This window comes from Phlebotomus argentipes, unplaced genomic scaffold (assembly GCF_947086385.1).
Source record: "Phlebotomus argentipes unplaced genomic scaffold, Phlebotomus argentipes genome assembly contig_15, whole genome shotgun sequence".
In the NCBI taxonomy this organism is placed as follows: Eukaryota; Metazoa; Arthropoda; class Insecta; order Diptera; family Psychodidae; genus Phlebotomus; species Phlebotomus argentipes.
Genome location: NW_026776181.1, coordinates 1,128,316 through 1,139,388, shown reverse-complemented (window position 1 = coordinate 1,139,388; position 11,073 = coordinate 1,128,316). Strand labels below are relative to the sequence as shown.

Genomic DNA, 11,073 nt, shown 5'->3' with positions numbered 1-11,073 from the left:
AAAATCCTACGTCCACTTTATTAAAAGGGCATTAAATACAAAATACTCGAAGTAAAACTAAATAAAATGCACAGAAGTACTAAAGATGGGTTATTCGTGAATATCATGCAGCGTTTCCCGCTTTGGTCAGTCGCGGCCTCGTCTATCAGCCGAAGAAATTGCTCACCAAGCTGTTGAAGCCACTGGAGATGGAGGACAAGATGCTAGAGTCCTGCTGCTGATTGGTGGGTGACGGAGGCGGCCTGTACTGCGGCGTTATCACTGGACGGTAGTATGTGCCGTCATTTCGCTATAAGAGAACAGTCAAGGAAGAGTGCAATTGACGCGGGTTTTTTTCGAGCAACTTTTAATTGAATCGCAAACCAACAACTTTCACCTCTCTCCATCCATCTAAGTCAATTAATTCGTGTGGCTGGGCTCTTGTCACTTCCTCCACCACAGGTCAGTTCATCCCCTCTGTCCCACATTCCGCCCAACACGCTTATATACAATGTATACAATCAACAAGGCAACAAACATCACGGCTACATTATTGGTTTTTACATAGAGATTCAAATATTGAGGAACACACGCTGAAGAGAACAAATTTTAGCAACAATTTGGAGAGGATTTCGTGGGCGGTGCGGATTACTATTCAGGAAATTGTATCTGATCGGCGCTCTCCTGCGCTGGAGGCGGTCGCGGAATGGGTGTTGTTGTTGTGGTGGTCTTTAGTAAATTATACATGTGATATCCCTACAAAAACACACGGAAAATAACCACATTTTACTCTTACTTGGCCATCACCTCATTTCACGGGGCACTTTTGTGCAGACGAGTGAGAAAAATGCAGGTTAGTGAGTGATACAGTTGGTGAGTAAACATCTGTGTCGTTTCACCATCAGCGATGGATTTTCTTATACCATTTTTGCACTCAAGTGCATTCACATGATCCAAAGAGATTTCAGATAATTGCAAATATAGTGAATCACTGTGTAGGGGAATGACGGGCTACTTTCTCACTCAGAAGAGACTACTTCTGTTTAATAGAAAATTCTTGGCTTCACACTACTTCTCCTATTTCAAAAAGAGTACAAGTACAAAAGGTTTTACAGGTTACACTACAAACGATAGCGCTTAACTCGTTAAAAATGACAAAAAATGAGTTTCTCAACTTTTATTATTTGCTCTTACAATAAAACCGGATAAATGTCTTGAAAATCCATCACTAAATGAATTATATGACTATGAGTGATGAGTAATGCATGCTTATCGTTGACTTCCCAAACAATTTCACTGTTTTAAGTGCTTTAACTCACCTTGGCTGGCTGCATAGTGACATTGAGGAGTGTCGGATGTTGATCCACCACCATAAAGTCCACTTCACGAGGGATATAACCATCAGCGTAGACCTATAAAATAAATGAAAGGAACAGTTATTCAAGCAATTAGTTGAAAAATACGATGAAAAGATGACAAACCTCAAGCTTGTACACTCCAGGCAGAAGAATCCTCCAGAATTCACCATATCTCGTGGTCTGGAAGCCCACATCGCGTCCCTTGATTTTCAGCGAAGCCTTCTCAATGGGTGTTCCACTCACATCCGTCACGAAGCCCTGCACTCCCCGATGCACTTCAGCCAGGAACTTCACGAGAGACAATTGGTTGTCATCCCAATACTTGCGCAGCTCATGAGCAGGCGGATACTTGCAGCAAGACACTTCCAGAGTCACCTCCATGCATCCATACCAGATGTAGTTGTAGTCCTGCATGCCGCCTGTGAGTGGATACCACGCGGCGCCATTTGTGATACCATTCTCGAAGGAAGGCGAGGTGGTCTTGCAGGCCACACCACGACTCATCTTGGCATGATTGCTGGCATACGTGAGCGACAGGTGGCGGAAGATGTCATCATCCGGCGTGATAGATGGTGACGAAGCATAGCTCTGGAACACTGTGCCCAAGAGGGGACCAGCACACGTGAAAGGGCAGAAAGAATAGAATCATTGTAGAATGAATCACTCGCTGCTGCAAACAAACTTACAAGAGCACAGAGCAGATGACCGACAAATCCCTGTTTTTAGGGAAATTGTTCATGGACAGACATTGTGAAAGAAAGTTTGCAATATTACCAAAGGAGAGAAGACAGTCCCTGGGTCACCCTGTGTTAGCATGAACTTGAAAATAATCACCTCATGCGCTCTTGCATTCTCGCGCCCATTCATGCTCAGCCCATTCACACCGGGAACTTTCTCTCTCGACGCCAACCAGCCACGAAAAGCGGGACAGATCAAATACTTACTAGAGTTCGGGGTGTTATCATACGGATAACTGGCCACGAGAGCGCCCCCATGGAGTGAGCCACTGAGCGTGAATTGTATCTTGGAGATCCACTCCTTCACAGCATCAGTCTCCGGCTGTCCACGCTTGTTGTTCGCTTTAAAGTAGTCCGGGAAGTTGCGATTGAGATCAAAGCCCCGAGCATTGTAGCTGAAATGTCCAAGAGTTCAGTGTGAATTTTTGCACGATGAAGAAGCGAAAAGTGCACTCTTTCTCACCGTCCCTGTCCACCATCGCACGTTCCTTCCTTGCTCACACCGAAGCCGTCCGGATTGAGCGAAGGTAAAATGTGAATTCTCGTGTTATCCAGCAGCCATTTGATATAGGGATCAGTGGTGTAGCTTGTGACAAAGTACTGTATCAAGTGTAGCATCAGCTCGCGACCGACAGCCTCATTCCCATGAATGTTGGCCACATATTTCACATCTGGCTTGCCCAGCATGTGCTCATAAGGCGACGCCGAGACCACCATGACCCAGAGATCGCGTCCCTGGACGGACTTGCCAATGGAGTATAGGGCAGTGAGATTGGGGTAGCGAGCACTGGTGGCGCGCAGGAATCTCGTCATCTCCTCGTGATTGTGGTAGACAAAGTCCAGAAGATGAGCGTCCGGAATGTAGGCACGTGGTTCTGGAAGACTCACATTGAGGCCATTGCTGAAACTATCCTCCACGCTCAAATTCTCCACCAGACACGCACACAGAACCACCAGCAGAGCCGGCAGGGTGATTCTCTGTGAAGTCATCACGGCTTATCTCCTCGCGCAACACTCGATGGGGAATTCCTAGAGACAAGACAGAATTGCAAACATTGCTTTAGTCTCCGTGTAGTCATTATCACTCGGTAAAACCAGTTTCATTATGGATAAATGGGAATTATAAATCACGGAATTCAGTGGATGTTCTGCGTGGTATAAACAATAAAAAAAGAATTTCCGAGAAGGGTTAAAGAGTCAGTATAAATTCCCAAATTCACATCTTTGTGCGAAAGAGGAATCATAAGATGCCAATCATCTCAATGTTTCAGTTATGAACGTTATGAATGTAAAATGTTAATTTATTAGATATGAATTAATCGATCGAACAAATACAATATAAATGGCATGGAAGAGTGCTGATTGTAAGATTACGATCCAAATTCTGCACAATTCTCAGATTTTTGCGATTTTACTTCCCTCATAAACAGTTTTATTGAAACACCGCGATTTCTCGGAGCCAAAAGACGTCTATGCAAATTACTTAGAGTGGCTCAATAAATTTTAATTTGAACATCGTCTTTGATAAAAGCATGTCTTTTTGGGCCACACACTTTACAATAAACATTATGCAAATACGATAATTTCAATGACTTCTCTATAGTTACACAAAAGCCCGTCACGGAATGAAAAACAAGAACAAAATTGGCGAACAACAAAAGATCATTGAATTTTGGGGCTGTGAAGAAATTTCTGGCGACAAGAGTGTGTCTCTTCATATTCATTTAGCAAGATAATTGTGGCGAAAGAGGAATAATGAGCAAGTGAGGTGGAATGAAGCTTCAATGTGTGTTAAATTCCATCTGAATTGAGAATTATGTGGCAAGAAATTGGCATCACTTCACTGGAAGGCACCTTAAGTGAAATTTACATTCAGCACAGAGCCAATATCAGCTCTGAACTTGACCTCAAAGTATGATTCTCAGCCGTGAAGATATATGAAAAAAAGATTTGCTTAAAGAGCTGCATCACAATTGTCATGAAAATTATTTCCGTGTCATGAATTTACACTCAATCCTCATCATTTAATTGCAATGAAAACGAACAAATTACAATTGAACTGAATCTCACAATGTACTCTCATGACCCAGACCCACATTTTCTCTCTCTCTCTCTCTCTCTCTCTCTCTCTGTCTTCCCCTCTCATATACACATTCTTGGGCGCTTCAGCATCTTCACAATACGACTTCCTCAGGAGATTTCATCTTCTGAGCAATTGCATCGCTTCTTCACCCTGACCTTGACACTTTTCATTCTGGTCTCGAAGGATAGTCAGAGAGAGAAAAATCCATAATTCTGTGAGAAGAGATGAAGAGGGAAAAAAAGACTCACAGAAGCTGCCTGTCGACTCTTCTTGACCTTCACGGAATTTCTCTGCCCAGAAAAAAACACTTTTCACAAATCCCTCTCAGACACACTTTCCTTCAATTCAATAACTGCCTTGCCTCACTACTAAATGAGTGAATCCATTAAAATTCTTCCCTATTCCACCGTCACTCAAAACCACTGGGCATTTTCTGGATTCCAGCACGGAGACAAAAATGCGCCCGTGTGCTTCTCTGGCAGCCACTGAACACCAACTAACCAGACACTCGAGCTCACCAGTCAGCGGAGAGCATCTCCAAGTGGAGGAAAGTCAAGCGGAGGACAGGTTGAGAAGCTCATGGTGGAGAGCGAAACCGGTAAATGCCACTGGGAGAATTCTCCCGTAATGCAAAGAAAGGAGACTTCTTACAGTTAGCGCGAGACGCCGTGAGAGAAGATGAGAGACAATGGATTTGAAGGTTCACGCCTATGACGTCAGGACGCCTATTGGCATTGACGACAAGGTTAAGATTCACCCACCCCCACACACACGGGCGCCTCTCTCGCCACCTTCGTGGCGCTCCTGAGCCATTTCTTTAACGGTGCGCATCCACGTGATTCTCAAACGATGCCAGGCCGTTAATGGTCACTGGGCTGACCGTCATAACGGGAGATTGCTATTCCGTTCCTCCACTTCCCTGACCAACAGCACACCATTCAGCAGTGGAGAAGCTTCGAATATCCGCAGAGGCGAATTGAGACAAATCAATAATGCCTACACAACAGTTTAGAAAGTGATGGGCCTTCGTCATCTATACAAAAGGCACTGCAAATCAAATACATCTCAAATTCGTGCACAATTCAAGACGAAAATAATTTCTCACAGTATGTAATGACTCGCAAATTTCAAGAAGTTTATTAATTGATGACGAAGTGTAGAGAATAAACTCTGCTGAAAAGCAACACGAGAAAACAACGAGTGATAAGAGGTGATGTGTTCAAACATTCTAAACCTTTCAACCTTGACATCAAGCTCATTTGATTACTTTCTCTAAATTATTGTAATATTGAAAAAATAAATAAATGCCAGTGCGAAGGTGGAAGATTTAAAAAATTGAAAGCACAGTCAATTTTCAACTTTGTAGGTGAACTTTCGCAATTCTAATTTACAGACAACGCTCATTTGCACAATTTTGACAAGATATCCTCTTTGCCTACTTTCTTGAGTATTGTAGATTTCTTGATCTGCAATTTTTTCCCGGCAATGAATCCCGCCCATTTGAAGTTTACCCCACTCGAATGCCACGCCTATGAATACGTTTATTGTTAAGAGAATTATATTGACTTCGAAATGGTAAAAAATTCAACTTTGTAACCAAGAAGTCCATCTCTTGAGCGATCATTGAGAGAGTTTGTGGTTGAAATGAAAATCTCAAGTTGATTTGAGGGGAATCCAGTGATCTCAACATTTAAATAAATATTTATCTTGTGAACTTGTGGAGTTCAGACAGTCTAACAATTCTCGAGAATTGAAAACACCATCACTCAGCCAAACTCGAGCACCAACAGTGGTGAAAACTGACAATTTCATGCACATTTGCAAAGTCACTCCCCATCTAAAAAATAGTGATTGAAAGTGAAAGAGTAGCGAATTTCTGTGTTGATAAGTGAGAATTATATCGAGAGTGAAAATTCGAAAATTTAATTATATTTCTCTTAGACACTCTTTTCTCTGGAACTGCATGTGACCCCTTCGTATCACTCGTCACCTGGGACTCTTTCTCACACTCGTCAGTATTCATGGCACGAGAAACCACTAAAAATAGTTTAAAAAATAACATTGTCTCTCACACTATCTCGCAGTTGTGTCGCGCACATGAACAGTGCCAATGAAAACAGGTAGAGGATGTTCACTTCTAGTGACTTTTTTGGCTCAGAGTGTTTTTTTGGGCATTTCACAAGATCTCTCGAGTGTTTTTTCCTCCTTGCATCTGTATTTCTCAAGTACCCATAGTTGCCCAACAGAATGTCTGCATCATCGTGAAAGAGATGCAAATTGATTAGCACTTTTTGTTCAATTCCCGCCCAAACAGATCAAGATCGCAGATGTTTTGACTACATTGTGGCGCTCGAATTTCACTTCAAGCGCGATCACGAAGCATAGTTTTGATAAAGAAAAAAACAAATAACTTCTGCATTGGCTTTTCCGCTGGAAAAAGAGGTCAATATTCTTGAGATCTCTGATAATCTCGCGCAAGAGGTGGCAATAAAAAAGGGAGAAAGAGTGTCGGAAGTGATCGTTACATACCAGCCAGCTGTTTCATTAATAGAACCCCTCCTCGAAGCCCACGAGCAGTAAATAAACCCACGGAGACACTTGGCGCGGTGTCAGGAGGATGGGTAAATACTCTTAATTGTGTGACTATGATTTTTCTCAGTTCTCTCACTCGCTCTCCGGTCCTCTTCCACAATCTACGAGCCTCGCACATTGTTATTGGGCTGAAGGTATAGCTCTTAATGTATTCCGCTCTCCAAATCAGTTGGTGTCTCTCCACGCGATCACACTGTGCTGTTTTTCCACGGGTCGCTCTCACCGCTATCAGTCTGTAAATGAGAGAGAAGAGATTTTCTGTAGACTGTGCGCTATCTGTGCCACACAAAAATGCACTCAATATACTGTGCTGTAAATCCCGTGAATTGAGTTCATCACAGAGGTTTGCGTCCTGAACACTATATTGCGCCAAATCCTCAACCACGGAGGGATAAATGCCGCAGGACTTCACCCCTCGTGGCAAATCACACACCAAAAAATCGATTTACAAACGCAACGCATGCGTCCACGAGCCCTGGAAAAGGGAAGAAGAGTCTGTGGAGTTGTTTTGGACGGACGTTGAGATCTGTTGTGCCCCCAAAAAAGGTGTCCAAATCCACCCACATTTGCCAATTGGACACTGAGTGTGAGCATTTGAAAAATGCCAGTGAATTGTTTAGTGAATTGATGCCAATTAGCCCACAAACTGCCTCTATTCGAGTGTTGTGAAAAGCACCAAAAATGGCTGGTATAGTGCCGCAGAGTCTCGTGAAAATTTCACCCTCTGACACCCTTTCTCATCCACCCTCAGGCATCAAGAGCTACAGCATGGATCGCGAGAGGGACTACATCGGCTTCGCCACTCTGCCTGAGCAAGTACACCGAAAGTCTGTGAAGCGAGGTTTTGAGTTCACGCTCATGGTGATGGGCGAGTCGGGCCTGGGCAAGTCCACCCTCATCAACAGCCTCTTCCTGGGTGACCTGTACAAGAATCGCGCCATTCCCAACGTAGAGGAGCGCATCGAGAAGACGACACGCATTGAGAAGAAGACGATGGACATAGAGGAGAAGGGCGTCCGCCTCAGGCTCACCGTCGTGGACACTCCAGGCTTTGGGGATTCTGTGAATTGTGACGATAGTTGGCGCGTGTGCTCGGCGTACATCGATGAGCAATTCAGGCAGTACTTCACTGACGAAAGTGGTCTGAATCGGCGCAACATCCAAGACAATCGCGTCCACTGCTGTCTCTATTTCGTCCCACCTTACGGACACAGGTGAGACACCGCGACGTGTACGTTGCACTTCCTCCCACGCGCCGACAGAGACAATAGTCATACTCTCGATGAACAGAAGAAAACGCCCCGGAAGGGAGCACACATTTCTTCGTCAAATTAGCACTAGAGGGTCTCCCATTGAGGATAAATTGGCTATAAATACTTATTTTTGCTTATTAAAAAATTTAAATCACAAAGTGGCATTGAATAGGGATATAAAAGCAAACATTAACAATATAAAATTCTTTTTCTTCGATATGGGAAACATTTTTAATCTTTATGCTGTTTTAATAATCTTGAATAGTCAATTGTTCCTCAAATGATTAGCCCCCCCCGAAGTACCCAAAAGCGCTTAGGGAAACCGATACAATACAAATATTGTTCAATTCACTTTCTCTTCGGGTCATTAGCTTGCGGCAGATGGATTTGGAGATGCTGCGTCGTCTGCATCGGAAAGTCAACATCGTTTTGGTGATCGGCAAGGCGGACACGCTCACGCAAGCGGAAATCAAGAAGCTCAAGGAGCGCATTCTGGCCGATCTCGAAGAGAACAATTTGCAGCTGTATCAATTCCCTGACTGCGACTCTGATGAAGATGAGGAGTTTAAGCAGCAGGACAGGGAGCTGAAAGCATGCTTACCGTTCGCAGTGGTGGGCAGCAATACAATTCTTGAGGTAGCTGGCAGGAAGATTCGCGGCCGCCAGTATCCATGGGGCGTTGTGGATGTTGAGAATCCGCAGCACAGCGACTTTATTAAGCTCAGGACGATGCTCATTTCGACGCACATGCAAGACCTCAAAGACACTACGCAGGATGTGCATTATGAGAACTTCCGTGCGCAATGTATCTCGCAAATCAGCCAACATGCTCTCCGAGAGCGCGGGAAATTGAAGAGAGACTCCGTGGCGTCCGCCAACGAGGCTAGCATCACCGAGACGGACCGGCTGCTATTGCAGAAGGACGAAGAGGTGAGTCACTTTCGCATTGAGCCAGAAGACTTCTGACCGTGGAATTTCCTTTGCAGATTCGCCGGATGCAGGACATGCTGACCCAAATGCAGGAGAAACTCAAGGCGACCAATATGAAGAACGACAGCGTGATCGATGTGTGAATCACGCGAATCTGCATCTAGTGGGTAGAGAGACCTCATTAATCATCAGAACCTCCTATTTATCTCCTCCCAAGAGTCACTAAATAGCATTTAAATATTCTCGCGCAAAATAGATGATTAAGAATCTTGGTATCACACACATTAGGAAAACATCGAGGAAAACATTTAAAATGTACTTCAAACGCAGAAATTTAGCCCATTTATTATTCATCATTCTACCACCTATACCGATGAACAGACGAGTTTTCTACACCAAAATACCAATTTTTTCGTGTGATTTTTCTCTAAAGTTTTCTTTTTTAGCCCAAGGACATTTTTCTACTTATTACCTCATTTTCAGCATGGAACCAGCGAAAGCACACTTTTATCATTTAGAGAGTTTACAAGAATGACTTGTAGTGATTGTTAAAGTTAGAACAATTCTGATTTTATTGATATTTTAGAGATAAAAGAGAAAATAAACGGTCAAATGCATTTTGCGCAAAATACTGGACGGAAGTTGACGCCATATTGCAAACTTCCAGTGGAAGCGAATATTCCAGTGAGTCGAAAATTCACCACGGCGAGGAACATAAACAAAATTTTCTTCCGTCTGCTCGATTTCCACGGGACTCTCGAAGTTCATCTAATAAGTTGTACGTGGTGTATGGAATAGCTTTTCTGCACGGTAAGAAGGTAAGAAGCATAGCTTTGACTGCTCGAACTTTTCTTTTTACTTCATTATAACCTCACTTTGCAGGGTGCAAAACGACCGCAATGACAGACGTGGAGCTCCAAATGGGGCCCTTGGAGGGAGTCACCTACCCAATCAAGGTGCAATACTGCGGCAACTGTTCAATGCCCATCGAGGTAACTGCTCAATACCCCTACAAACTTCGCTCTATACCTATTGTTTTTGCTTTTCATTCAGTACTGCGAATACTACCCGGAATATGAGAAATGCAAGGTGTGGCTAGAAAAACACTTACCTAGTGAATTTGAGAAGGTGAAGATTGATGACCCCGCTGAGGCGACGTCTGCTAATGCTACAGATGACGATAAGAAACGACAGAAGCGTGGCGGAAAGGGCATGATGAAAACAAAGAAGAAAGACGATGGACCGAAGAAGATCTGCGTCTTCCGTGCGCCCCGTGGAAAGAAGAAGTCCGTCACCGTGGTTACTGGATTGAGCACTTTTGGGCTGGATCTCAAAGTGGCAGCCAAGTTTTTCGGCACAAAATTCGCATGTGGCTCCTCCGTGACGGGAGACGATGAGATTGTGATCCAGGGCGATGTAAAGGACGATTTGTTTGATGTCATCCCGGAAAAGTGGCCGGAGATTGATGAGGACTTCATTGAGGATCTTGGAGATCAGAAACGCTAATTTTTCAATAAAGCTTTGATCATACCAGAAGAGTTTTTTCCACAATTTTCAATAATTCCGCAACTTGTTCCTCCGTTAAGCGCTCTTCGCTATCCTCAACAAGAAGCTGGATGTGGAGAGGATTGGTGGGTGGATCATTGGCCATCATGAAGCACTCAGAATTTGTGAGATTGAATTTCTTCACAGCTTCCCGGAACTCTACTATCTTGTCTTTTGACTGAAATTTACAGGGTGTCTCTTCGAGGTATTGCAGTGTCTGCAAAAGAAATAGAAGAAAGAGATTTTAGAAATCATGTGCAGGATTTCTAAGGTACCTAATTGTTTACTTCATAGCAGATTGTCGCCAAATTCCTCAGCCCAAATTTCTTCTTAGTGTCCTTAGTTTTCAGCGCTGTCATGATTTGGTATGTCTCGAAATTAGTCAGCGGCGAAAACAGGTGATTTCTTCTACAAAGCACCAGTTAAGATAATTCATTTATTAGAAAACATCTAAAGAGAACACACGCAAAAATAACTTACATTTCCATGATGAAGGAGGCTTTCTAAGCAGTTTTCCAGGCAGCCGACAAACTCACCACTGTGTTTACTGGCTTTCGCCGGAATTCGCCGATTCGCCGTGAGAGTGACAGTTTTGG

At 43.7% G+C, this 11,073-nt stretch overlaps 4 protein-coding genes across 7 annotated transcripts; 2 read left to right on the top strand and 2 right to left on the bottom strand.

The window, feature by feature from the left end:
- Window positions 1-11: 11 nt before the first annotated feature.
- LOC132263159 (carboxypeptidase M) lies at window positions 12-6,643 on the bottom strand. Of its 4 annotated transcripts, none has more exons than XM_059762775.1 (7): window positions 6,148-6,643; window positions 2,538-3,103; window positions 2,282-2,469; window positions 2,024-2,053; window positions 1,461-1,933; window positions 1,299-1,391; window positions 12-735 (listed from the first exon to the last, which is right to left on the bottom strand). In XM_059762775.1, exons 2-7 carry the CDS (start codon window positions 3,062-3,064, stop codon window positions 631-633), a joined length of 1,416 nt encoding a protein of 471 aa, XP_059618758.1. In that variant the 5' UTR covers window positions 3,065-3,103; window positions 6,148-6,643; the 3' UTR covers window positions 12-630. The 4 variants fall into 4 exon arrangements, with proteins under 4 accessions (XP_059618758.1, XP_059618760.1, XP_059618757.1 ...); XM_059762777.1 differs by lacking the exon at window positions 6,148-6,643 and adding an exon at window positions 4,406-4,822 and having other exon boundaries at window positions 12-289; XM_059762774.1 differs by lacking the exon at window positions 6,148-6,643 and adding an exon at window positions 4,406-4,814.
- A 370-nt stretch (window positions 6,644-7,013) lies between these two features.
- LOC132263160 (septin-4) lies at window positions 7,014-9,563 on the top strand. Its single transcript, XM_059762778.1, has 4 exons — window positions 7,014-7,437; window positions 7,501-7,963; window positions 8,374-8,932; window positions 8,989-9,563. The coding sequence occupies exons 1-4, from the start codon at window positions 7,431-7,433 to the stop codon at window positions 9,073-9,075; spliced, it is 1,116 nt and encodes a 371-aa protein (XP_059618761.1). The 5' UTR covers window positions 7,014-7,430; the 3' UTR covers window positions 9,076-9,563.
- Window positions 9,564-9,624: 61 nt separating this feature from the next.
- Window positions 9,625-10,468, top strand: LOC132263165 (density-regulated protein homolog). Its single transcript, XM_059762786.1, has 3 exons — window positions 9,625-9,750; window positions 9,815-9,924; window positions 9,986-10,468. The coding sequence occupies exons 2-3, from the start codon at window positions 9,832-9,834 to the stop codon at window positions 10,436-10,438; spliced, it is 546 nt and encodes a 181-aa protein (XP_059618769.1). The 5' UTR covers window positions 9,625-9,750; window positions 9,815-9,831; the 3' UTR covers window positions 10,439-10,468.
- Window positions 10,426-11,032, bottom strand: LOC132263166 (DNA-directed RNA polymerase III subunit RPC9). Its single transcript, XM_059762787.1, has 3 exons — window positions 10,958-11,032; window positions 10,765-10,885; window positions 10,426-10,694 (listed from the first exon to the last, which is right to left on the bottom strand). Exons 1-3 carry the CDS (start codon window positions 10,963-10,965, stop codon window positions 10,458-10,460), a joined length of 366 nt encoding a protein of 121 aa, XP_059618770.1. The 5' UTR covers window positions 10,966-11,032; the 3' UTR covers window positions 10,426-10,457.
- Between the last annotated feature and the right edge of the window lie 41 nt (window positions 11,033-11,073).

Excerpts from the sequence above, each read along its gene's own strand:
- LOC132263166 (XM_059762787.1), bottom strand. Across the intron at positions 10,695-10,764 it reads TGGCGACAATCTGCTATGAA|ACACTGCAATACCTCGAAGA; the intron begins GTAAACAATTAG and ends TTTCTTTTGCAG.
- LOC132263165 (XM_059762786.1), top strand. The coding sequence starts at position 9,832 with ATGACAGACGTGGAGCTCCAAATGGGGCCCTTGGAGGGAGTCACCTAC. Across the intron at positions 9,925-9,985 it reads ACTGTTCAATGCCCATCGAG|TACTGCGAATACTACCCGGA; the intron begins GTAACTGCTCAA and ends CTTTTCATTCAG.
- LOC132263160 (XM_059762778.1), top strand. Across the intron at positions 7,964-8,373 it reads GTCCCACCTTACGGACACAG|CTTGCGGCAGATGGATTTGG; the intron begins GTGAGACACCGC and ends TCGGGTCATTAG. Across the intron at positions 8,933-8,988 it reads TATTGCAGAAGGACGAAGAG|ATTCGCCGGATGCAGGACAT; the intron begins GTGAGTCACTTT and ends TTTCCTTTGCAG.
- LOC132263159 (XM_059762777.1), bottom strand. The coding sequence starts at position 3,064 with ATGACTTCACAGAGAATCACCCTGCCGGCTCTGCTGGTGGTTCTGTGT. Across the intron at positions 2,054-2,281 it reads TGATAACACCCCGAACTCTA|GGATTTGTCGGTCATCTGCT; the intron begins GTAAGTATTTGA and ends CCCTAAAAACAG. Across the intron at positions 290-1,298 it reads TCACTATGCAGCCAGCCAAG|CGAAATGACGGCACATACTA; the intron begins GTGAGTTAAAGC and ends GTTCTCTTATAG.